Source organism: Danio aesculapii, chromosome 16, assembly GCF_903798145.1.
Source record: "Danio aesculapii chromosome 16, fDanAes4.1, whole genome shotgun sequence".
NCBI classification, from domain to species: domain Eukaryota; kingdom Metazoa; phylum Chordata; class Actinopteri; order Cypriniformes; family Danionidae; genus Danio; species Danio aesculapii.
Window position 1 is genome coordinate 30,395,091 of NC_079450.1, and position 27,905 is coordinate 30,422,995.

At 36.6% G+C, this 27,905-nt stretch overlaps 2 protein-coding genes across 2 annotated transcripts in view; one reads left to right on the forward strand and one right to left on the reverse strand.

The window, feature by feature from the left end:
- Positions 1–15,420, reverse strand: part of zhx2a (zinc fingers and homeoboxes 2a) — a 24,100-nt gene extending 8,680 nt beyond the window's left edge. The window contains exons 1-2 of the mRNA XM_056476281.1: positions 14,977–15,420; positions 7,022–7,121 (exon numbers count right to left, since the gene is read on the reverse strand). The gene's annotated coding sequence lies outside the window, so the exon portion shown is untranslated. The remainder of the gene's footprint in view (positions 1–7,021; positions 7,122–14,976) is intronic.
- A 2,148-nt stretch (positions 15,421–17,568) lies between these two features.
- Positions 17,569–27,852, forward strand: zgc:110410 (uncharacterized protein LOC553618 homolog). Its single transcript, XM_056475543.1, has 10 exons — positions 17,569–17,640; positions 17,895–18,298; positions 18,408–18,486; positions 23,189–23,242; positions 23,348–23,438; positions 23,517–23,554; positions 24,148–24,235; positions 26,920–27,009; positions 27,093–27,140; positions 27,336–27,852. The coding sequence occupies exons 2-10, from the start codon at positions 17,914–17,916 to the stop codon at positions 27,483–27,485; spliced, it is 1,023 nt and encodes a 340-aa protein (XP_056331518.1). The 5' UTR covers positions 17,569–17,640; positions 17,895–17,913; the 3' UTR covers positions 27,486–27,852.
- The last annotated feature ends 53 nt before the right edge of the window (positions 27,853–27,905 follow it).

Consider the following 27,905-nt stretch of genomic DNA (forward strand, 5'->3'; position numbering starts at 1 on the left):
ACTCAAATCTGCAAGTCACCGGCCCAGTGTTAAAAGTCCCTTATATGCTCCGTTTAGATCCTCCTATGAATCTATAAAGAACCAATATGCACGCTTAAGGGTCTACCGTACAAAAGTTGGGGGGTTTTTGGATTTTTTTTTTTTTTTTTTGGCAGGTACAGCGGCAGATTCTGTCCAACACTACTGTTTTTACACAATAGATATTTGTGGGCCTGTATAGATTCACATGCATATTTTTTTCAGGAGAGGATGTTGCTGTGAAGCCGCTGTGAAGGGGTGGAGACTGAGCTCTGTTAATGCCGTCAAGCACAGTAGGGGGGGCTGAATTTAGGAATGAGGCAGAATTAATTTAAATCTCATCAAATGGGGTTCTAGAAGCCTGCAGCGCTGCACAGATGTACATTGAGTGCTATTTTTCATGACAGTACTGACAAAAGTGTCAAGCAGTACAGATTCACTTCATCAATTTCAGACTCAAAATGTGGACACACCCGTCTAAGATTAGGAAGAGGTAGCAGAGGTCTCTTACTCCTCAAAAATGTATGAATCAATAAAGGGTAGATCCTCACATTCTATTTCAAGGTTGTGTTGTAACAAGAACTAAATCTTTTTAATAGAGGAAAACTAGTTTGTCTAAATGAGGATAGTGTGGGCGTCGTTTTACAGTAAGGGAATGACACAGCGCTCAAAGCAGAGTCCTCTGGGTAAGTGTCCAGGCTTTCAGTGATTTGGGGTGCCAAGGGACGGGCCTTGAAAAAGCTGGACTCATGCGTCGCTATGGAAACGGCCCAGCAGCAGGTGGGAGGGATTTTCTCCACAGAGATCCAGATGAGGAACGTTCCGCATTCCTATTTTTGGCCGAGCCTGTTCTTTCGGGGTGAAACCCGCACTGAGATTGCGTTCATGCCATTATTTCTAGATTTGTATACTTGTGCACACAGATACATATGTCATCAGTCACTATGAGTGGATGCATTAATTATGCTTGCTAAAATGGAACAAAAGTAAAGAAGAAAAACAAAATGTGTGTATCTTTTGGAATTCTGATACACCTAGATACAATATACACCTAGTTGCAAATTAATTTCCTGGAATTTTCCATGAATAAGTTTCATTCCAGAAAAAAGGTTATTTATCTTGACTGGTTACACAAATTCCAAGTTCCATTTTATTTATTGATATTTAACTTTGTCATAAAAGGTTGACATGTTTGAAACTAAAGAGAAGATAATAACACAAAGTAACAGGGTTGCACAAAATATGAGAAAGATTATAAAGCTTTCATGAATTAGGTCATTATTTACTCATTAAAACGGCTTTGCAAAAAAGCTTTTGTGATTATGGCACCATTGTAAAATGTAATATTTGCACATGCTTGCACTATTTTTTACCATGCAATTATGCATTTAAGTACCCAGTAACATTAATAACATTCTATAGTATTGGGAATTGGTTTATATGTAATTATACACAATTTACTACTTTAACTTGAAGTGTCACTGTACATATAATTTTAAGAATAATTAATAAATGGGCTTTCTTGTTAAATCCAAAGATCGATTCTTGGATCTATGCTATTTTAGATTTAATGCATAAATAAATCTTTATTATCATTTTTGTTATTATTATTATTATTAATAAATTATATACTTTTATTATTATTATTATTATAAAACTTAACATAATATATTAGGGCTGGGCGATTAATAGAAAAGTAATCGAAATTGACATTCAGAACCTATAATTGATCGAATTTTTCCAGGTCAATTTTTTTCAATTACTTACCGTGTATCCAATAAATGATCAGAGATGGTGGATAGTGTGTGTTTCCTTCAGTTAATTAAATCAGGTAATGCACACTTTATTAAAAATCTCTCACTTGTAATATGCGAGCATATTTACTGTACAAAACCTGCAAAAACATAAAATAAATAAATAAAATAATCATTCATTAATCATAATCGAGTCAAAATGTTCAATTAATCAAGATTTTGATTTTAGGTCAAACTGCCCAGGCCTAAAATATATTACTAGAGATGCTCCGAGATCGGTATCAGCCGATAATCACATTCCATGACTCGATCAGTACTTGCTAATCTGGCCGATCTCATGAACTGATCAAAAGTGTTTGTTTATGAGTTTACAAACAGAGGACATATTAGAATCGAACTCTTTTTGCATACAAGAACTCAAAGTTCTGTGTTTTCATCAATATCGCAAGTTCATTAGAACCTAGCAGGAAATAATAGGGAAATAAAAGACCTTAATATTATTTTTAACTTGAATATTTAATAATAAACTTATTGTAAAAACCATTTAAATAAAAGTGGTTTATAGGCCTATTTTCTTTTAGTAAGAAGTAATGGATTTATAGGTGCTTTTTGACTTCTTATGCATCAAATATGTGCTCTGATCTTCATTGAGACATGTTGAATTCTTTCCAAATTGCTTTGTTAGTGATTTTTCTTACATTTTTTTTTTATGCAACAGCTTTCATTTATTCTATTAGGTAAGTCTCATACCTAGAGTGAAAATGTGCTTTATGCATTATAAAGTTTGAGGCATCAGAATCGGTACTCAGTGTCGGCTGATCACCATGACAAGAAATTGGTGCTCGGTATCAGCTGCAAAAATCTTGATCGGAGCATCCCTATATATTACAGCACATGTCCTTCTAATAATAGAAAGAAAATGTGTGTGTTGTGACTTTGGAAAAGAGACTATATGGTTTCATATTTTAGATTCTGTATAAAAATAAATGCTGTTTTGATGCTTTCTGACATCACACGACTGTATTGATAGAAACCGAACCATCTTCTTTGTATAGTATTAAACCCCTAGTAATTATTGCCAGAATTAAATGGAAAGTTGCAAACGCTATAAAATAAAATGTTACCTTGGACATTAGATGCAGGTAAAGCAATATACTGGGTATGCAAGCAAGTTAACCTCAATAAAGAGGAGTTCTCGATGTTGGAAAAAAAAAAAAGAGAGAGAGAAAACGGTTTCTCTAATGCTTTGAGAAAAAGTAATGGGACACCGAACTGGACGCTTTTCATGTGAAAAGCCTTGCGTAGCTACACAGGGACCCTTTCTGTGAGCTTCAAGGACAAAAACAAAACATTATTCAAAAGAACATATGATCTGTTATAAATTACCAATAAAAACAACAGAGCGTCAGTTTGAAACTGGGCACTATTATGCTTGAAAAGCCATGGTTAATCTTGACAAAATAACAGAGGGCATGACGTTCCAGCTAAAGCCATCTGTAAAGGCCTGTCCGCTCTCAGCAGTGCACAGCATCTTCAAAAGAAGCCAAATCTGTGGCGGACCACTAACTTACATGACTGCTGCCTTCCCAGAGACTTATGAAATGCTGATGGAAAGGGTCACGATGAGGATAAAGAGATCAGGGTCATGTTTGAGCACTGCGTCTATGAGCCTCGGATGAAATACTTTGTTAAATAAAACACTAATCCGGTAACACCGGTTGGTTAACATGACTGTGTGTCTACATTTACCGGCGAATGTTTTACACGAACAACGTCGAACAGGTTTTAATAATTCTGAAGAGCCACTATTGATATGATGATTTGATAACATTTACACAACAGCACAACATAGCCAGACACGAATGGTGTATTTTCTGCACGGTCTTAAATGAAATAAAATAAAAACAAACATTTTAACACACTCCGAGACCCAAGCCTCTAAAATGGTGGACAACTGGTTTGCTCAATAGATCAGACTCATAGCACTGGACACTCATCACTGCTGTCATCCATCTGTGAGCTTGAGTCACAACACGAGGGGCCTGAATAACACAGATCCCACTAAGATCTAAAGCTCGACATGACTCCACACTGACACCAGCACAACCATTTTAGGGATGGGGAGAAAAGTGACTGTGCGTGAACTCCGTTCTCTTGTTGTTTATACATTTCCTCGTCTGATCAGCATTCCAACATGGTGAGGTGAACAAGAAAATAATTCACCATTGTCTTCCCATGAAACGGTGCCATAACAATGTTTATTTAACCAGGAGCTTTTTTTGCCTATTATAAAATGGTGTTTTAACTGGTCTATGTCAATCCATATTGAATATTTATTTAAACTCAATCATTTTTAGCTTACATATGTCTAATGCAGATTAGAAAATTTAATAAAATTTAAAGGAACACTCCAATTTTGGGAGGAAATATGCAATTATGTTTAACCCTAGTGCCAAGCAGTTGAGTTATGGCATTTTTTTAAACCATTCAGCCAATCTCCAGATCTGGTGGGAGTACTTTTAGCTTAGCTTAGCATAAATCATTGAATCAGATTAGACCATTAGCATTTCGCTCAAAATAATAATCATAATAATAATAATAGAGTATTGAAAAAAAAAATGGTATCAATAATATTTCTATTTAAAGCTGAACTTTTCTGTTGTTATATCATGTACTATGAGCCACAGTAAATAAAGAGTTGCTATTTTCTATGTAATATGGCTAGGATCAATATGGCTAGGATCTATACTCTCATTAGCCGCGTTTCCACTATCATGCCTAAAGCGAGCGAGCCAGGGCGAGCCAAGGCCAGTCGCGTTTCCACTATCACTTCCGGGGCGTAATCGGGCTAAAGCGGGGCTTCCTTGGGGCCAGCGTCCGGCCTTTTTTGGCCCGCCGAATACCTTGGGCCAAGGAGGGCCAACTGGGGCTTCGGGGCGGGGTTACGTACAAAGGCGGAGTTTTCCTGTCAGATAAAGAGGAGACAAGATGCTTTCTTCCCTTACATTTGTTTTGCTATCGCGCTTGATCAACTCACTAAGAAGAAGAAAAAATGGATAGCAGACAGTACTGGTCAGTTGAGGACACCAGGGCTCTTCTGAACATTTGGGCCGAGGAAAATGTTCAGAGGCAAATAGACGGCGTTTGCAGAAATGAGGACGTTATTAAGTACGTGTGTGTTTGTGGTTATAATTTGAGTTTTTTGTTCCCGCTGAAGTGGGCGGGTTGTGTGACGGGTTGTGTGACGTTTGATTTGGGGGACGTTCTGGGGGCGGTGTTTGCGTGACGCGCTGCGAGCAACTAGCCCGACAGTGGAAACGCGACATGATTTCGGCCTCATTTCTCAACCTCCCAGGCTATTGGCCCGGCCTGGCCCGATTAAAGCCCTGGCTCGCACTGGCCCGATAGTGGAAATGCGGCTATTGTGGTGTAATGATAAAGGAACTTTGCTGCCATACATGGCTTGAGCAGGCACAAAGGTATTACAGCTGTTACCTACTAGGGACTATTTTCAGGCACTCAATCTTATTTGAATTTTTTGAAAGAGATGCTAATGGTCTATTCTAATTCCACAATTTATATCAAGCTAAAAGTGTTCCTGCCAAAAACATTGAGCCTATTTTTTTAAAGTGTTTCTTTAATTTAATAACACTGTGGTAATTAATCGAAATCTAGCAAATGTCCAGTGGTGTAAAGTAACAAATTACAAATACTCAAATTACAGTAATTGAGTAGGTTTTCTCAGGGATTGTAATTTACTACGTAGTTTCAAAGAGGTGTACTTTTACTTTCCCTTGAGTACATTTTTTGTGCTGTATTGGTACTTTTACTCCACAACTTTCCTTCAACCTGCAGTCACTACTTTATTATTTCCTGTCTATGGGCATTTGACAAATCAGTCCTGAGATTCTTGTCCAATCAAATCACACATAGAAAGTAAATTGCATTACACTGAACTACCTTAAAGCATGGAGCAAACTGTTTGAAAGCATTAAAAGGGTCCAAGAAGATACTTTACACGCATTGATCCAGAGACGGTTTAGACTGAATGTCACTGATGAGGAGATATTGATGTTTACCGTGTGATGACCAAAATGGCCTTAAACAATCACTAAAGGCACTACAGAATGTTACGTTTACACACACACACACACACACATTCATACACACACACACACACACATATATATATATATATATATACACATATATATATATATATATATATATATATATATATATATATATATATATATATATATATATATATATATATATATATATATATATACATACATACATACTATACATATATATATATATATATATATATATAGATGTGTGTGTGCACAAATTACATGTAAACACATCCACCTGTCCCAGCGTAATAGTCACAACTCTTGAGTACTTTAAAAAGGGCTACTTTTCACTCATATTTTGAGTAATATTTACAACAGATACTTTTACTCTTCTTGTGCAACATTTTGGGCAAGTAATTAAAAGTAAGTACTTACTTGTAATTACTTAAAATGACTACTTACTTACAAGTAATTAAAAGTAAGTACTTTTAATTGAGTATGATTTTTCAGTACTCTTTCCACCACTGCAAATGTCGAAATAAATATCCTTTTCATGTTGTATATTATAACTAGGAATTCTAGAATTTAGGCCACAGAATTTATTTTACATTCGCTTAGACAAAAACATCACTTGTCAGACATCATAGGAAAATAATCAGTATTTATCTGTATCAGCCATCTTTAATATTGATGGATCCCTTGCTCATTTGCATTTAACCAAGTCATTTCAATATCCTTTGTAAATATATTATCTTGCACACTGAACTGTTTCATGGGAATAAAAAACACACTACAGGCAGAAAACTGAAAAATAAGTCAGTCGTCTGAAAGAGACATGAAGAGCGGCTAAATTCTTCAACTCAGCTCAGGCATGCAGTTGAGACGAGCTTTAAAGTTATAATTTGCATCAAAATGATCCGTCTTCACTGACTACTGTTTATCTTTTCATTGGAACAAGCACATCATACGCTATTATCTGTCTCTCTCAGAGACTGAAATCTTTTACAGGATGAAAACTTATTTAACTACATGTATGGCTGAATAATTCAAGCTCATGAATGACGGCACTAGAAACAAGCTCCGTCTCTGCCGTACAAACATCATTTGTGCTCCGTTTATACTGCATTTCACTGTGAAATCATCACAAATCTGTTTGAATTAGAGGCCCACCTGTCAATGACGACCTCCCCCTTCAGAGTACAGGATCTGTAAGGTCTTATGAGGCACGTTTTCCTCCTCTGCCCCCTTCTTTCACCCAACTGCTCCTCCCCTATGAGAAAAAAAAACATTCGGATTGTTATTTGTATGCAAGATATTCATGTAAATGTCATCAAGTCTCAGAAAATTTTAAATTAATTGGACCTTGGTGAAATCTACATTTACTCGCAACCTAAAGTGCAGCATTTTGCAGTACATGCACAAGATAAAAATAGGGATGCAAATTCTGACAGCTAAAAATCTGCTTTACTGGCTTTACTGCTTTAAAGGTCTAAAATACGAACCAAATTTATTTGTTTTAACTGAAAATAAAAAAATTGTGATACGCATCGTACACAAAATGTCTCAACAGGCCCAATGCATTAACAGAACCGTTTTACATAGAAACCAAACTACAGTAGTCAACATTTAAAGTCCATCAAAACCTTTCTTCAAAGTCGTCCTAAAACTATTCAATACCCATTCTTGTCAGGAAATTTTTGAAAAACTTTTTTGATGAGCTTCAAATGTTGACTACTGTATATTAAGTCCATATAAACAATAGGGCTTGGTGATTAACTAAAAGCTCTTTTCATGCACATCTTGTCAGTAAAGCCGATTCCACAAACTCTACAACATGTGCTTTCAGATAGAGCAGCGTTTACTTAGTCATAGTTTACTGATGAGGTTTGCAAAGGTGCACTCAAAATCGCAGATGATTCAATTAAGCGTTAATGATATCATTAACACTTAGAGATAATGGTAACTGTTTGTGTAGCTTCTTTGTAAATTACAGTTCAGTTCAGATAGCATGGGAAAATACTCTATTTGATAACGTGTTTTTCCTCCAAATCAAACTCAGTTGAGTGCAATGTCCTTCTGTGCGATGATTCTGTATTCATGATCAATGAAAAAGCAGGTAAATTTTCTGTCTATAAAGCAATGCAATGGGGATTTCGACTTTATGGGTATTTGGAGTTTCTGCATTAGCACTCTCTGAACTTCAGAGGAGGTTCACACTAGTCATGGGCCGGTATAGGATTCTGACAGTATGATAACCTTGGATAAAAATATCACGGTTTCACAGTTTCATAGTGTTGCGATTGCTGCTGTACAATATGTTCTTTTTAAATGTCTGGGTAAAAAAAACTAAAACTTTTTCCTCCTTTGAACACAATATAGTTTATTTTGAGAAACCTTTAAAATGTTTTGGAGCAGTAAGCATGCCAGATTAAGTAATTCAAATGAATTATTGACTTCTGCTCTCTTCATTTGTTTCAAATACACTGATTACTTTACAATTTAAAATGGCATGTTTGGATATCTTCTCTGTTGGAGATACTGTTGTCCTGAAAAACTTTAAAAATAAATAAATAAATTATTATTATAAATTATTATTAAACTGTTATTATAGCAGAAAACTTTGGCGGTTTTAAAACCCTGACTTTTCCAAACTGTGATATACCTTAAAAACAGTTATCGTCCCATGCCTAGTTCACACAACCATGCTTCCCTGACAAGATGTGCATGATCATCGCAGCTTTGCTCAACTGTGTTTGCAATTTAATTTCAATTTAATCACTCAGCCCTAATAAACAGTATATGACAGAGATTTGAGCCACGTTTTGTTTTTTAGTTTCATCAAACACTGATAAACTAAACCATGATATATTACATATTCTTATATTCTTACCTTATCTGCAAAAGTTCTGAATTCAAACTAGCTAAAATAAGACTTGTAGAAGCCTATTTTAGGCCAGTCAGATGCATTGTGATGACGATTATGATGAGCTTAACTAATATAAACTGGATCTCAGGTATGATTGGTGGTACAGTGAGTATAAACTATGTTTTACAGCCTGAATGCACTTGGACTGGATTGATTGTTCATATTGACCATTTTTATTACCAATTTATTTAGTTTTTTTTATCATGTGCCATAGAAGCGTAGAATGCCTCATTCAATAGGATTACTTCTTTCTCTTTTACATGTTACTACACAGGATTTTTCTTCCAACAAAAAATAATATTAATAATAATGACAAAAATCACAAAACTTTCTCTCCTGACTAGGCATGTGCCGGTATCACATTTTCATGCTGCGATTAATTGATTGAGCTTTTATCACGGTATACGGTATTATCACGATATTGTAATTTTACTAGAGAAACAGGTAAAAAAAACAAAAAACTTCAGTTTCTTCAACTTAGTAACTTTAATAACTTTTTAATTAACTAAAAGTACTTCAAACATTTAAATACAAATAAATATAAACAAAACAATACACAATATAAAAGTAAACTTGAGCAATTATATCAAAGTGAATGTGCAAAAGGGAAACCGTCTTCGATCAGCAATCGTGGAATGAACTGCCAACTATTCCAGCATGTTTTATGCAGCAGATGCCTTTCCAGCCACAACCCAATATTGGAAATCACCCATACACACTCATTCCCACACACTCATACACTACAGCCAATTTAGCTTATTCAATACACTATTCACTCAGCCTATATTCAATAATAAACATAACAAAAACTGCCTGCTAATGCATGGGTAAATCTTCAAAGGGAACAGTGTTACATTTTAACCTTTCACCTCATCCTGCTTGCTGTTTCATCTAAACAATGAAAACATAATATAAGTCAAATTTGTTTCATTTTGATATTATGATTAACAGACACCAAACAGCCTCGTGTAGCTGCATATTTTTATGAGCATCATCTTCACACTGCATATTTATAACAAAACATGGCTTAAATATAACTGTCTCCTTTCATTTCCATTGAAAAGAATGAACTTTACCCTGTCTCTTTTGCAGAATATCAGTTTTAATAATCAATAATGGCCATTATAACAGTATAACGTACATTAAATTTAAACGATAAAGGTAAGCAATCAGTCAATGTGCAGAATCAGTGTATGTGGTTACATAAATTAATATATTAGCTTATCTTTGCACTCAGCCAAAACAGTTAACTGAGAACAAGTGATTCAAAAGACATAAGAATTGTTAGATAGAGACAACAGGATGAATTCAATATCACGTTTAACAACTATAGTGAGATGAGATCACCCAGCAGATGAACTGTCTGACATGCACTATTCACCTGGGGTTTATGCTTACCCGCTGAACTAGTGGCTGCAGCTCTGGGCAGAGAGTGTGTGGTCACGTGATTTGCGGTTTTAGCCGTGTACTAGAATGAACAGAGAACTTTTCAGAATCGCTAAATGAAACGCCGGTGTATTTCCCGCGATTTCTCTGCGCCTCCCTTGCGTTTCTTCTCTCTGACTCTCGACTATTTTGACAAATGCACACAGACGACGCACGCTCACACGGAGTCCAAAATAGGAGTTTGTGATTGGGCCAGCCCAATGTCAATACCGAAAAGAGCCAATGGGCTGAAGTGTCACATGGGCCGGCCCGGTCTGTCTGTCCGGGAAAAAAAGCATCTACTTTCAGAGAGTCACAGATCACAGCAGCGTCAATCAATAAGGCAGAAAAAAATGATAGGCTGCAAAGCCTTTTATGGGCCGATCAAATCATAAGACGATGATCAGCCCGGCCCAAAAAGTACGTCGGCCCACCGGGAAAGTGCCCGGTCTGCCAGATGGAGAGTCCGCCCCTGCGTGTGAGGACACTGCATGCACACAGGGCTTATACATGTGGGGATTGTTTACATCAGAGTGCGCATCAGTTCTGCGCAGCATATACGCAGTGTTTCTTCAAGCGGTTGATGGAAAATAAGCTAAGGCGCGTTCTAAGAATATAAATTCGGATCTTTTATTTTTCACGGTATTTTGAAGTGCCCGCGATAACAATATCGTGCATATTCATTACCGTGATTTATCGCATTACCGAATACCGGCACAAGCCTACTCCTGACTAAGCATGGGAAGATAACCGTTTTAAAAGGTATACCGCGGTTTGGAAAAGTCTAGGTTTTAAAACTGTCAGGATTTTCTGCAATACCATTCCTAAGGTATGTGTGTGATTTTTTTTATATACATTTTTTTGTTTGTTTTTTAGGACAACAGTATCTCCAGCAGAAAAAGATCTCTAAAGATGGTGTTTTAAATTGTAAAAAATATATATGTTTTTGAAATAAATGAAGACAGCAGAAGTCAATAATTTAATTATTTAGCCTGACATGTTTACTGCTCCAAAATATTTTTTAAAAACATGTGTTTAAAAGGAAAAAATGTTTTTGTTTTATAACCAGACATTAAAAAAAGAATATATATTTAGAGCAGGAATCACAATACAGCGAAACCATGATATTTTTACCCAAGGTTATCATACTGTCAGAATCTTATATCGTCCCATGTCTACTCCTGACTACGAACAGTGACACTTCTCACATGCCGAACCCTTATTTTTCTTTTCTCCAATGATTCTTCCTGTTCACGTTACTATAAGCTGAATGTCAGTGGACTGATAAGACATAATGTCAACATCTTTAGCCCTACATCTTTTTTTATCTCACATCCGTCATAAACACCTTTATGTTTCACAGCTGCTATAACAATTCAGCTTCTCTAAAAAGTATACAACAGCTGAGACACCCGATGAATAAGCTCAAGTCACCTGAGGATTGACAACCTTCAAGATGTGGCTGCCTTAATTAAACAACGCCTGAGCAAATACATCAACAGATCTCTCAGAAACTTCCATTCTGCTGCTGGTTACTATGGTCAGTGTAGTTGTATGCAGTCTCTCCAATACACCTCCAAAAAGCTGGGTCACGGCTGCAAAAGTAGGGCAGAAAATTGGCAACCGAGAGGCTGCTCAGCACAAGCGACTGGAAAAAGTTTCCTATCAAGAAAACAGCCCTCTCAAACTGATTGTGTTTGTTTATTTTCTTTTGTTAAAGGAAGAATCTACTCTGCAGAGGCCCGACTGTTTCCACTGCCACTCAAAAGCATTCTAGCATTATAATCACTGGAGTGTGATTGCAAAATATATGACATGAACAGCGATGAATCATGACTTGTTGTACTCATTATGCAGAAAACAGAGCAGAATAGTATGCCGCCTTGAACTGCAACTTCAGCTGGTAGCGCACATCAGTTCTGACTCGCTCTTCCAGGACATGAACGCAGAAGGAAATTAATAGCTTTGGTAGTGATGACTAATAAATAACCTGGCTTCAATGTGAGGCCAGACTCCCTCACAAAGAGGCTCTGCTTTCAGTGGAGTCATGACCACCAGCACCGACAGAGAACACACAGCTTTCAAGGGAGCCCAACCCACGGCTGTGACATCAGCGACTGTCGGCTTAGTCACCGACAGCACGAGCTACGAGGCAGAGGCAGCAGCAACCACCTCCTCAAAGACGTCAGCTCTTCACAAACGCGGGCAGCCATTTTGAATCCAGCCAGTCACCTGGCACAAACCGCATTTTGCACCAGAGCAACTCAGGCAGAGTAGTACTTTTGACGATATGCGTCACTACTTTGTAGAAGTTCTCTAAGCCTCGGTTCCATGAATAAAGCTTTGTAATGAGACTTGTTTCCATATAACATCCCAAAAAGTGAACGCCAAAGGTTTGCAGGCAGCGAGAGAGTGTTTGGTTGTTTCCAAATGCATAAATACAGAATACCTGGACAGAGTTCTATAATAAAGAATCAGTATTTTCTTATTCTGTAAAATATTATATGATTAATTAGTCCTGACAGCATATGCTTTAGGTCATGTAACCTATTAAACTAAGTTAATCGTAATCTAACCTAATTTCATAAGTTACGCAAGCTGTTTAAGTCAGTTTAACATAATATAAGTTCAATGAACTCATAAGGTTAATTGGATTCAGCTTAAAAATTTAAGGCAACCAGGATTTTTCATAGTGTAAGGGTCTGACAGAATTTGTTTTATATAATTTGGGCGCGCTAAATCTGACTGCTGTTTAAATTATGTTTTGGGACCATTCACGTACACAGGTATGGATGCTTGGATCTGTATCCTTTGTAGCCTTTTACTAAAAGTTCTTAAACTTCAATGAAACTTTATCCAAATGTGATCATAATGGGGAAAGCACCTTCAAAAACAGCAATGTCCTACAATAAGTGTGTTTAAAAAAATACATTTTTAAAGATTATGTCCTTACTCTTATATTAATTAACAAAATAAAACGTGGTACTAACTGACCAATATGTAACACTGTATTAGGACTGAGTTAATAAATTAAAGCAACCAATGTGATTTTCAATCAATTAGCCTTCTGATCTAACTTTGCATTTTACACAGAGTAATTTTAGTTTATAAAGGAAGGAGAAATATGCCTAGTTATGACTAACCACAACATATAAACACTCACAATACACAGTAAATATGTTCATATATCATAGATATATATTCCTACACAAACTCCAAATCTATTGATCATTTTCTTTCATATTCAAGTTCTGTGTCTTCTTGTTGTTTTGTTAATATGTGCACACTGAAAGCTTCATAACCAAATCAAATTCCTCATAACACAGTTCCTCCTGATTCTGAAAAAGAAACATTTTAATTGAGGTAAAGTTGTTTTTTATATTCGCACATTCGTTCAGTGACGACTTGTGACACTCCTTATATTGTTTATCGTGGTACTTTGAATATTTGAAATGAAATCACATGTAAATAAAACTTCAAAACAACATGAGCACTGTTTATTTAACAGTGAGCAGTGTTGTGCTTTGAAAGCTGTTGGTTGCTAATATTATTTCACTATTAGGAATTTACAAAGAATACTTTTCTGACATTATATTTTCTCAAGGAAAAAGTCTGAATGTGTGAAGCCAGCTTTACCTCAATAACATTTTAGAATGCACTAAAGAAGGCCTGAAAGATCTACAACACAGAGATGCTTGTGTCTCGTCAATTAGATTTAGCATAACTTCAAAAACCCCTGAATCCTATAAAAAACAGCTATTTGTGCATTCATTCTATTGGGCAAATATTCCAACAATGAATTCACAATAGCATCAAACTATCTGAAAAAGTAGAGAAGATCTGCTGGCCATATACTGCAAGTAAACAAGCTCAGGATGTCAGACAGATGGAAGATTCAGAGTATAGATACTTTGAATGCTTTTGAAATCACATCTGACTGCCCACTGAAGCAAATATCACGTGTTCGCTCTACACACTCCAATCACCTGAAGTGCCCTAGGAATATTCGCAGAGATTGTTCGCGATAGGCTAAATTAAGAACTCATATCGCCACTTATCGTGCATCATATGCAGCTTTCAGAAATGCATATGCACTACATAGGCTGCTTTGAGTAGTACAGATGCGTCGATTTTGGGAAGTATAACAGATGTGAACACAGTGCTGCAATATGGCTCGCGTCTGATGCGTGTGCCATGCAGTATGGTCGTGGAAGGCGTCACCACTGCCTACATCATACGACACCAAGCCGAAATCAAAGTAGTTGCGTGCCATGCTCTCTTCATACAAGTGCATGAATTAATCATTGTTAGTGCGAAATTGAATTCCGATCTTGGCGTACAGTCCAAAAGAAGGTTTTATTGAGGTAAAACAGACCCGACTAAAAAAATCACTTGGTACGACGTAACGCCATGTCGACATTGGTAGCCATATTTTGCTGCTTATTTCGACATCAGAGAAGTAGACATGTTCTCGCACCCATTAGCGCTTAACTTAAACCATTCCGCGAAACTTTCCGCAAGCCACACCAAATCACAGCGCTGGAAACGTTAAAACTGAGGTTATCGGGTCAGGTCGATGCGGTTATTCTGCTGCTCACTTTCTACAATATACCTACACAGCAAACAAAGTTCGGCTGAAATAAACAAGTGACACGAGCAGCACTTCACAGCCCTTTCGGAAACAACTACTTAGTGTGTGTATACAAACACGCCCGCAACTTTAAGGTTTGTTTGCTAATTTTCCAACCGACACAAATAATTCGGTCATTCTTACCTGCCCACCTCCAACGGAAAACGCAGAGATGTGATGGTATTGCCAGCTAGGGTCCAAAATTGCGTACTTTTCCACGTGTACAGCCGACAGAAGCGTACGATTGTAATGATTCTGCCGAATCCTAAAGACAACAGCCGAAAAAAATTGGCGATCACAGGGGGATCTACGCCAAAACCCACATGATCAACTACGTCAGCAGACGTATTTGCATACGATACAAGACGCCGTTCCATCCTGACTTGGGGAATGAATTGTTAAACGCCAAAGTTTGGAAATCGCCGACGGCAAGCGCTGGCTTCGAGTGCAAGAGCAGTAGTTGACTTCACCCTGCGCTTCCTTCTTTGAGATGATTAAACCACTGTTGTTTTGACGTCCCCTGCGTGAGTTTGGATCATAGGTCATTGAATATTAAGCACTCTGCTGAAGGCCAGTGGATCTCTCTGGTTCTCTCTTCTCTCCTCCCATCTTCGCCTCTTGTCCCCTTCTCTCTTCCTCTCGCCCTCCCTCTGCTCTTCCCCTCCCTCGGTTTGCCTGAAGACTGGCTATGTGTGTGCACCAAAACAGGCCAACTTACAAACTTGTGCAGTATTAAAGACGTCGCTATTGAAAGCTACTCTTTACGGACGTGTTTTACCAACGTTTGTCAAAGTAAAATCCTGAAATCTCTTGTAAAAGAGTAACGTGAACAAATATTCCTTTGGAAAATTCCAACGTGCTGTTCTGCATGGGCAGTGGTTGAGAAAAACTGCTGCAGAATCTCATAAATTATTCATTAAACAGGACCGATCCGCCGGTGTTTGGATATATTTACATACAAATAAGCAGTTAATGAATTATTAATAGACGTTTTCTTGATCTTTGTTATTTTGCTTGTTCAAATGAACTTATGGGCACATGTTTTATTTATAACACAGGTAAGCACACCTGCACCTTTAGATGTCAATATATTTAACGCCATCTACAGGATATGCAATGTAATGTTTAAGTTAAATATATCGTTTGTGGTTAGTTCTTGCTGTATGTCTGCAAGTCTGGAAGTAATAACCCACCTATGACCGTCAGAGATGCATGACTATATGTATAATATGTTGTATTCAAAGATGATGTCTTTAATTTGTGTAGGGACCAATATGCCATGTTTGATCTGTTAACCCAACAGAGCATGTAGAAATAACATCAACTGATTTTCCGTTCTATAAATATGAATGTTTCTGTGTCCTAAGTCAGTGGAGGTGCACACCTGTTTTCAATAGCTCATAGAGGTGTGGAGAATTGTGTCTTCAGTAAACTGACTGAACTGACTTCTTGGTCTAGACATATACAATTCCTCTAAAATAAAAAAAGCAATTTAGGAATACAACCACAAATTCATCATATAGTCGCATGATGAAGAAGTAATTAAAATATGAAGATTCAGACATTGATTAGCAAGGTACATGCTAGAACAGTGTGTGATTAGAAAAAAAGTGTTAGTATTTTTTCAATGGATACAGTTAAGCGCTGTTTTTAACTGTCTCTTCAATAGGGATTTTGTACTTCAAATGGGATTAGGAAGGTCATTTCACCAGTGCAGAACAGTGAGCAAGAAGGTTCTGGAAAGTAATTTTGTGCCTCTCTGGAACTACAAGGCGACACTAGCTTATCAAATTTCATGCTTCTGAAGGGAATGTAGACTCATTGTAAACATTTGATTACTTTCCCTTGTCTTGCGAAGATATGTAGATGTAACTCACTTGAAAACGTGCAAACACAGATATTTAGAATAAATAAATGCAATACTGTAAATGGTAGAAAACATGTAATAAACAACCAATAAAATCTAAATATTATACAATTACTTTTATACACTGTTTTGAGGGATGTAAACAATAACAATGGTCCTGAACTATTTCCTATTTAATTTATTTAATGTTAATTTCTATAGCTTCAAAGAATCCAAGAATTGTATTGTATTCTATTGTACACAAGAATGGAGATTCCTTGCACAAGGATATATATATATATATATATATATATATATATATATATATATATATATATATATATATATATATATATATATATATAATCATTAATCTTTTCAGCTTGGTCCCTTTATTACTCAGGGGTCGCCACAGCGGAATGAACCGCCAATTTATCCAGCATATGTTTTACGCAGCGGATGTGCTTCCAGCCGCAACCCAACACTGGGAAACACCCATACACACTCTTTCACACACATACACTATGGCAAATTTAGCCTATTCAATTCACCTATACCGCATGTCTTTGGACTGTGGGGGAAACCGGAGCACCTGGAGAATACGAACACGGGGAGAACATGCAAACTCCACACAGAAATGCCAACTGACCCAACTTCTTTAAAGATCAAAAACCCTGGTCAAATAATCTGAGCATTTAAGTTATTTCTTATATAAACATCACTATCAAATACCATTAGAGGTAAACACACATAATGTCACTTGCAAATTGTAAATTTCATTGTAAAATAGTTTAAATTCATTGTCAGATGGGAAACAAAATGCCACCTGTATGCTTGGCTCTCATGATTGTGTATTGATTTGATGGGCCAGGCAAAGTCCTGCCCCTCTGGAGACAAACTGATCGAGAACAGACTTTGCCCTTCACAGCTCATAACAGGAAACAAAGTGTGGCAGACAAAAGGTAAGTGACGGGTCCATTGAGAGTAAATTTTACCATTTAAATATAATTACAATAATTAGAACATGTCATATTATGAACATGTCAGATGCTAAGATAAACCAGATCTTAATCATACATCATCACCAGGCTACTCAAGATAAAATTCTGGCATATGTAGCATTTGTCTGTTTGAATTACGTTTCATAAAAGACACACTTTTGGGTGTTTGTTTACTCTTGATTTTCTAAATTTAATTTCTCTATACTAACATTTAGTTTTGTTGAAACACACGAGATGAACAAGGAACAAGCTCCACCTCCGTACAACCCCTATTACCCTCCGCAATATCCAAATGCAACGCAAGGTAATGCTGGGTATCCACAATATCCAAATGCAACGCAAGGTAATGCTGGGTATCCACAATATCCAAATCCTACCCCAGGAAATGCTGGGTATCCACAATATCCAAATGCAACACAAGGTAATGCTGAGTATCCGCAATATCCAAATGCAACACACGGTAATGCTGGGCATCCACCAATGGGCATGATGCCTCCCGCTGACATGATGCCCCCCACTGCTGAACATGTCAATATGGGGAATCCAGATGACGCTCCTCCAGAATACACCCTGGGCTTTGAGAACGAGAACTGCTTCTCAGATGCTACCATAAGAAGAGGTAAATCTTATTAAAGGACTGCAATTACTTGGCTGTGTTTTATAATAGTAAAGAAAGTATTTGTAATGAAATAGATTTGTTTTATGTTGTGTAAATGTGCCTCATGTAGGTTTCATAAGAAAAGTCTACTTGACACTGATGGTTCAGCTACTGATAACTGTTGGAATCATCTGTGCTTTCCTTTATTGGTAAGTAGACTGGTATTTATGTTGCCACACCTACTAATTATTAGCCAAAGGATAGATAATGGAGTGTACATAAGACCTAAAGACTTAAGATACATACACTCAGTGGCCACTTTATTGAGCAAAAAAGTTAAACTGCTTGTTAAGACAAATATAATATCCAAACGCATCTTATTACATTTAGCCACGTAGGTAAGATGATCTGAAAGTTAAAATTGAGCATCAGAATGATGAAGCAAGGTAATTTTAAATGACAAAAATATGGTCGTTGCGATATTCAAATATTTAGCAGCTCAAAAATGCCTTGATGTCAAATGCCAGAGGATAGTGGCCAGAAAGTTTAAAGGATAAAACTGATTAACGCAACAGTGCCTCGAAAAAAAAAAACTTGTTGCAACAGAAGTCTGCAGAAGAGCATCTATGAATATATACAAACCTTAAAGGGCTCTAAATTTGCATTTTGTATCAAAATATTAATCAGATAATTTATTATACCCTGTAGAAAATATACATTTTTGAGTCAGAATTAGTTGTTCATTAGGCCTTTAAATGAAAACGAGCTGGTTCTTCACGCCTACTCTTCGGACATTTCATTTTCAGAGAAGGATAACCAGGGTTAGATGTCAGGATAAACAGCAAAATGACAACTCAACTGTAGTGATTGCAGCAGTTATTAATTACATAACTCTAAAAGTTTAGTTCAAAATGCTATAAAATATAAAGTCTACCACTTACTGTTTCTTGAGTTTGATCACAGAGAGTAGGAAAAAATCTTCTAATCCCAGTTTCTTTGCAAAATTCGTCTTGTGAACGCAATTGTAAGCATCAATACTGAGACGTGCTAATACACTACCTGACAAAAGTCTTGTCGCCTGTTCAAGTTTTAGAAACAACAAATAACTTGACTTCCAGTTGATCATTTGGTATCAGAAGTGGCTTATATGAAAGGCAAAGGCCTCTAGATTACGCTTATTTTACCAAAATAAAATATGATCATGCCTGATCAAAGCATGATCATGATTTTTGATTATTTACTTAGGACAGTAAGGTCAGACTTTGCTTAGACAAAAATCTTGTCACTAAACAGAAATAATGTACAGTATAGAATATAAAGTCATGGTGCAGTGGAAAAAGAATTAATATTGTGTATGACTCTCATGAGCTTGGACGACTGCATCCATACATCTCTGCAATGACTCAAATAACTTATAAAGTAACAAATAAAGTCATCTGGAAAGGCAAAGAAAGCATTCTTGCAGGACTCCCAGAGTTCATCAAGATTCTTTGGATTCATCTTCAATGACTCCTCCATCTTCCACCAGACATGCTCAATAATGTTCATCTTATCTGGTGACTGGGCTGGCCAATCCTGGAGCCCCTTGACATTCTTTGCTTTCAGGAACTTTGATGTGGAGTCCGAAGTTTGAGAAGGAGCGCTCTTCTGCTGAAGAATTTGCCCTCTCCTGTGGTTAGTAATGTAATGGGCAGCACAAATGTCTTGATACCTCAGGCTGTTGATGTGGCCATCCACTATGCAGATCTTTCACAAGCTCACAGACTGAATGTAACCCCAAACCCTGATTTTTCTTTCACCAAACTTGACTGATTTCTGTGAGAATCTTGGGTCCATGCGGGTTTCAATAGGTCTTCTGCAGTATTTGTGATGATTGGGATGCAGTTCAACAGATGATTCATCTGAAAAATCTACCTTCTGCCACTTTTCCAAATGATCAACTAGAAGTTTAAAGTTATTATTTTTTGCTCTTACAACTGGGATCGACGACAAGACTTTTGTCAGGTAGTGTACGCACATGTCAATCAAAATTGGTGAGTGGAGAAAACTGCAAGGCCACATCACAATGCAGTGGGCCTCAAAATTGCTGGGATTTGGATCCTATTTTAATGTAAGGAAATTTTTACAAAAAAAGAGACTTGTTTTTATATCACTCCAGGACTATGGAACCACTACACACATTCCCGTCCAAACCGCTTAAAAGGTTGATTTTCCATGACAGGTGCTCTGTAAAACAGATGATGCAGCAGAAGAACTAGTTACACTCAGAGTTTAGAATTCACACATGCTCAATAAAAATGGACAAGAGAAGACTAAAATATGGTTGCCTGGGTTTATTTCTGCTCCAACATTCTATTTGGAAAGCTTCTTTTATACTCACTTGTAATGAAAGCATCTGCTATATACGTAAATATAAATGAAAACGTAAAATGATGGTCTAGTCAAAATTTGGTGTAAACAACATGAAAGCATGGATACATCCTGCCTTACATCAATGGCTCAGGCCGCTGCTGGTGTAATAGTGAAGGAGAGATTTTTGACCACTATTGCTGAGCATGTCCATCCCTTCATGACTAGCGTCCCTGTTTTGTAATGCCTGGATGACACACTGTGCTACAAAACTCATTTCTTGAACATGTCATTGAGTTCACTGTCCTCAAATGACCTCCACAGTCATCAGATCTCATTCCAACAGAGCATTGAAACAGGAGATTTTAATCGCGGGCAAATCCGCTTCGAATGTTATCAGTCGATTGAATTGGCGTTATTAGTGGTTATCATCTGATAGATATGGGCCAGTAGGGGCAATCTGTGCCTACTGGTAGGCTCAGAAGGCCGTTATTAACCATCTACATGATTTATTAGTTATACTGATAGAGAAGACTACAAATCCAGACCTGTTTTACATTACTGGGACGGTTGGGTTTAGGATTGAGGTAGGAGTAGACGTTAATAATATACAATTATTGGAAAGTTTAATAAATAATATAAATAATTATCCTGGTTAATCAGCTATACTAATGGAGAAGACTCCAGATCCAGATCTGTTTTTAGATTACTGTGACGATTGGGTTTAGGATTGGGGTAAGGGTAGACGTTAATAAAATACAATAAATGGGAAATTTAATAAATAATCAGCATAGGCTCATCCTGCATTTTTTCTTTAAAAGGACCGCTACATGGCGGTATGCGCGCTTACCTTTATATGAATAGCTTTTCGCTTAAGTTTCTCCAGTGGCTCACAGTGTACGTCGGCAGGCTTGTGACGTGGTGCGGAGATGACAGGATTCTAGTCTGGTGAAGAATGGTATCAGAAAGCAGATAAGACAAAAGCAATACAAGTAAATAATTTGCTTTTAATTGCTTTTTTTTGATTGCTGGGAAGGAGTAGGCTGGATTATTTGGATGAGTTTAGGAAAAGAGCATAGAATCACCAAGAGGCGACACTCTGTTGCTATTTGGGAACAGCCACTAGATGCCACTAGTGTCGGCCATTTTGGAATGAAAATTCCAGTAGAACAACAGCACAGATAACTAACGTTAGACAGAATGAATTAAAATATTGAGTTAAATTTAGTACATCCCCTTTGAAAAGTAACATTTTAAAACAATATCCCAATGAAAACAGACAATTTCCAAAATGTTGACAAGACTAAGTTTAATACATCTGATATCTAAAATATCTGTTTCACACATAACATAACTAAGGTTAACAAAATAACGTAATTACTATTTTTTTTTTTGGTTTTGTTTTGTTTTACTCAAATTAGGGTGAAGAAAAATGAGTATACACAACAAAATCTACATTATCTGGTAGTTTGTATGGCCTCCATGATTTTTAATGACAACATTAAAAATCATGAATAAAAATATGTATAAAAATAAAAAATAAATAAATTTGGAGGAAGTAGCTTTTTAATTAAAAACTTTATTAGTCTTTTTTTTAACAGACAACATTGACAAAAATACTATGCGCACTATTATAATATAATACTCCAATAAAAAGTACTGTTAATCTGCTATCAGCATCCCATTTTGAAAGTCATGTTAATTTAATTTAACATGTCAGTATTAATATGTATTATGCCAGTGAGTAAACTACTAAATTAAAGTCATTTAAGGTAATTTCACCTAAAAGTGACAGTTTCAAGAAAACAAGTATGATTAATATATTAAACATTAAGTCTGTAAAATAAACTATTAAAAGTGGTGATAATCACTAGTCTATTATTGTAAATGTTGTATTGTCATCTTTCAGGTTGTATTTCAGCTTTGATGCGTTTTTTAAATGAATAAATAAAAAACAAAGCAGCTGCCTGCCATCACAACAGCAATAAGATCCAATGGACGGCCGATCGCTTTCACTCCAGAACAGCGGAATCGCTGGGCGCTGCTGTTGAAATGGAGCGTTCTACTGAGTGTCACCTCTTGGTCATTCTAAGCTCTTTGGTTTAGGGAAGGAGGAAGGCAGGTCAATAGGTGATTTTGAAAAAAATACTCACAATTGAGTTTTTGGAAGGAGGAGGACTGGATTATGCGAGAAGAGCAGAAATTTGATGTCTCATATAGCTGATTAAACATGTGGATGGTTGATAACAGCCTACTGAGCCTACCAGCCCATTCAATTGACTGATAACATTCAAATTTGCTGCGCTATTATATCAATATGGACAAAAAACCCAGAGGATTTTCTCTGCCATGAAGATTTAAAGCAGTTCTGAAGGCAAAATGGGTTTCAACCCACTTCTAGCAAGGTGTATAAAGTGTTTATTCGAACTATCCATCTCATTTGAATGTTAACTTTTCCAGCTTATCCAACTCATACAGCACGCTTTTACACAGCGGATGCCCTTCCAGCTGCAACCCATCTCTGGGAAACATTTGAATGTTATTTTAATTATATTTTTATAGGGAGACACTCAGCGACTGGGTGAAAGACACATACTGGTTTACCTACACCATGATGTGAGCACTTCTTTGTTTCATGTGTCTTAAATAATACACATTTATATTCAACAGAATCAATTGATATTTTGCACTGACCTCTGGTGTTTGCTTTAAATTCACCAGGGGTGTTACATTTGCTCTGGTTATTGTGCTCGTATGTTGTGGTGACATACGCCGGAAAGTTCCTTTAAACTTCATCTTCCTAGGACTGTTTGTAAGTATTCGATTTAATGATGGTAAACATTGAATGTCATCTTTTGCTGCAAGTGCTAAGTGCTGTCTTCCCACACAGACAATTGCAGAAGGTTGTCTCCTTGGATCAGTGGTAGTGTAAGTGAAAAACATCATTTAAGCTGATTTAAATGTGCTTCAGTTATGAAATTACAATGGGCTCTATGCACAGCTAGAGTTTTAAAGCCAACGATAAACTTCCGGTGAAAGCTTAATGTGACTATATTTTCAATTTCACAAGGTTGTTTTTACAGCATCAATGTTGTAATGTAATTACAGTACATTCAGTTTAATAGACTTAAGCATTCATTTAGTTGTTGAAGAGTAAAACGAGATGAAAGTCAGTAGCAACAGACTAGGGCAGAAATTCTATTGAAAATACTGGGGTAAATTAAACTGTCATAGTTTAAAGTCATGGCGCGGGGAAAAGGAATAATACTTAATGCAGTGCTTCTTGTCAGATCTGAGACCCACTGCATATTGTATATCTATCACGCAGTGAAGATCGCTGATTTTTAAAGAACTCAGATCTTAAACGTGACAACTTTGTAATGGAAAGACAGTTCATCGGAAGCCCTTGGGCTGCCTCGCTGAAAATTAAAAGTCTGTGTGCATATAGCCGATTAAATTCAACAAAAACTTTACTTAGGCAGCAATACTTAAAACAAAAATCTGTCTTTTTCTATTCACAGGTACTATTCAGCAGAAGCGGTGCTTTGGGCAGTGGGTGCAACGGCTTTGGTGTCACTTGCAATGAGTTTGTTTTCACTGCAGTCTAAAGTAAGTACTAACTGCAGTAACATTTGACTTCATGCATTGTATAAAGCAGTAGTTCACCCAAATATGAAGCTGTAGTGATTATTCTCTCCTCCTCAGGCCAGCCAAAATTTTTTTTTGCTACCAAAGAGAAAATAAGCTTTAAGTTGAAACATTTTTGTCCTTGTAATGCAAGTGACTGGGGCTCAGTGCAGACCATTATTCAGGATGAAAAATATATTTTAGCCAGGTAAAATCCATATAACACCAGCTGTATTCTTTAGCAAAACAGTCAACCCTTTTCAGGAAAAAAAAAAACATTAAAAATGCACATATATTGATATAAAAACTGCAATAATGAGCAAGAGGTTTGTTTGAGCATTAAAGCATTTTGTGACATCATGTCTGTTTGGAAGTGGTCAAAGACCTATCTTTTCAGTGGTCCAGCAATCTTAATACAACAATTTACAGTGGCCAGGAGATTCTAACAATACACACAAATACAGAAACAGACTACAAATAGAGCAGAACACAAACGAAATGTGTTGGGGAATCCAAAAAATTGACAAACCTTAATTCAAAACAGGAAGCAGCCGGGTTCATCAGTTTCTGGAGTCCCCCTACACATTTCTGTATCGGTCTGTAATATTTGCAGGCTATTTCTGTACACATTTGCAGTGCCTGTTTGTCATCCACCCGATAAAGATGTTTTCTCAGTTTGTTAGTGTTTCACTATTTGCTATTTGTTTTCTTAATTTGCTGCTTGTTTGAGCTTTCTCAGCCACTGTAACAGAGCTCGTTTTGGTTTCTTGGTTTTAATCAAACGAATCCTGCCAAGTGTGAACACAGATTTCGTTTTTATTAGAGGGTACCCTTATTTGTTAGCTGGGCTTGTACGAATGAGTTGGAAACTGTTTAAATTTGGAATATGAATCATCAAAAATGCAGTGAGCTCCAATTAATTACTTCCATTAATAGAAATTTAGCTATAGAAGGCAAGTTATAAACATCTTGGATGTCACGGAGGAGAAAATAAACTAGATTTTCAACATTATATTTCTACATTTACATCTATGCACTGCATATTATCATAGCCCTTGTGCAGGCATAGTACATCAGCAAAATTCCTTGATCATTACGCCAGAATGAGAGTAGTTCTAGTAGTGCCATATCAGCTTAAAAATAACGTTTAATTTTCAGTTAATCTCAGTACATGATGTAACTACAGAAACTTCAAGCTTTAAATAGGAAAATTACTTTAAGACTTTAATTTTTTTACAGCCTAATTATAAAGGTGCAGTAGATGATCTGCCAAAATGCTTACTGATTAGCATAATATCTTTGAAACACAGACCCACCCCTGCCGTCCAAAGCCTTGCCTCCTGAAATCATTAGCGCCCCCTAAAGATGACTGTACACTACTAGATCATGTCATTCGCCAGTTAGAAAACTTTATACTTTATAATACAATTCTGAACAAAAAAACTGTATTGTATCGATCACATTTTCAGTTGTGTAGTTAGCCAGCAAAAGTTGTCATAATGTACAATATTTCATATATGCAAGGATTGCTGGTCTCACTCTCTCAGGTGCTTTGTCTTAAAGTGACTATTGTATGCTCAGTGGTTGGCCGGCGGCGTGCAGGAATTACACTTATTACTAAGCCAGTAATAATATGTCAGTATGATAAGCTATTTCAGACCGAATATTCAGAGTAGCATGGTAAACAATATAGGGAGTGCATCACAGGCTGTCATTGTTCAAAAATGAACCAATGTGAATATAAAACCAACTTCACCCCAGTAAAGCAGGATAGGCGGAATAGCGCTGTTTACTTATGTTTTGTTGTTAAACTAAATAAAAATCTACTTTCTACATTATCGATGCTGTAAAAACGTCTCTTATGAAACTGAATATAGTCACATCAAGCTTTCGCCAGAAGATTTCAGTTGGTGAACAACACTTCTGTGCATATAGCCCATTCGTAACAACACAATTTAGTTTTGCATGACTAAAATAGTTTTAAAACATTACATTACCTGTCTAAAAGAAATACTTCAGCCATGCTATCATCCTTCCTTCAGCGTGCAAAAGTAACTCCAATATTGATTCAGGATTTTAAAGTTTTGATTCAACATTTGTTTTTACCACTGTCACCCTCTCTCTCTCTCTCGTGTGCATGTGAACGTATGTGCATGCTCAAATGGCAGATCTGTGTGAACGAGTAACCAGATGTAGAAATCTACATTTGCTAACAGACAGTTTGGGCAACTTATCAGAATTATGGCAATTGGCGGCCCGACAAATTTTAATTGGATGAACATTTTTTTAGTCTTACGCCTTACCCAGAATATAGAAATAAATATATAAATACATTTAGATCATTTACTTTAATCATTTCTATTGGGATGTGAAGATATTTTCAAGCAACACAACAAAAAATGTTTCTGAAGACAATCACCTACTGCACCTTTAAAGCCAGATGCTAATGGTCTAATCCAATTCAATGATTTATGCTAAGCTAAGCTAAAAGTGTCCCCACCAGACCTGGAGATGGGCTGAATGGATTAAAAATGCCTAAACTGAACTGTTTAACTCTAGGGGATTTGTAAAATGAGCCTTTAAAATGTTCCTTTAATAAGCTAAGTGATGATGACCGCAAAGTGTGAAATGTGTAAAGCGTGTAACCATGTCATTGCTTGTTTTAGTGGGACTTCACAGCTGCTTCAGGATGCATCTGGGCAATGAGCTGGACACTGTTTTCGTTTGCATTGCTTTGCGCAATTCTGAGATCCCAGGTAAATGATCGACCTTTATTTCCTCTAATCATAAGAGTTTACGTCTGTCTATATTCATTCAAGCTAACATTTGTGTTCCACAGTATTTGTACATCTTTTATGCATCGCTGGCAACTTTGATCTTCTCTGTGGTAAGTGCACTTTCTTAATCATGTTTACCCTGTTAAGTTTTGTCGAAACATATAGATGCACAATCCTTATCTGGAGAACTTCGTGATATTGTGTAATCATGCTCTGCTAACAATCTTTTATTGTCTTGTGCATAATAGTCCTCATTTACTGCTGCCCTTATCTTACTGTTTCTTGTTTTCTGTATGTGTCTGTAGTACCTGGTGATTGACACACAGCTCATACTGGGAGGAAAGCACAAATACAGCATCAGTCCAGAAGAGTACATCTTTGCTGCTTTGAACTTGTACATTGATATTGTCACAATATTCTTATTACTGCTTCAGTTAATTGGGTTCTGTCGTTGATATGGTTTGTCAACATCATTACTGCTCTCGCATTCAGCATCAGGCTTGGGATTTGTTATACATTTTACCTCATTTTTTGTTGAAACATGACTCCATTGTTTCTGTAAAATATTCCAAGTCAAACAGAGTTTAATTAGAACTTTTTAGATATGATAATATACCTGTCTGTACAAATGCTATTAAAAATAATACAATAATTCTTAACTTAAGGCAAATGTTTAGTTAGGTTTAAAAGTATTAAAGATATTAAAAATATGCAGTAAGTTCTGTGTTTTGAGATACATTTTTACCTAAATTAAAAAAACCAAAAATGACTCCATTGTGTAACTCAATAAAATGTTTGCTCCAATCCCTTTGCTATTTTGTAATATATTGTTGGTATAATTAATCAATTCCATGCATGTTCATTAAAAAAGATCA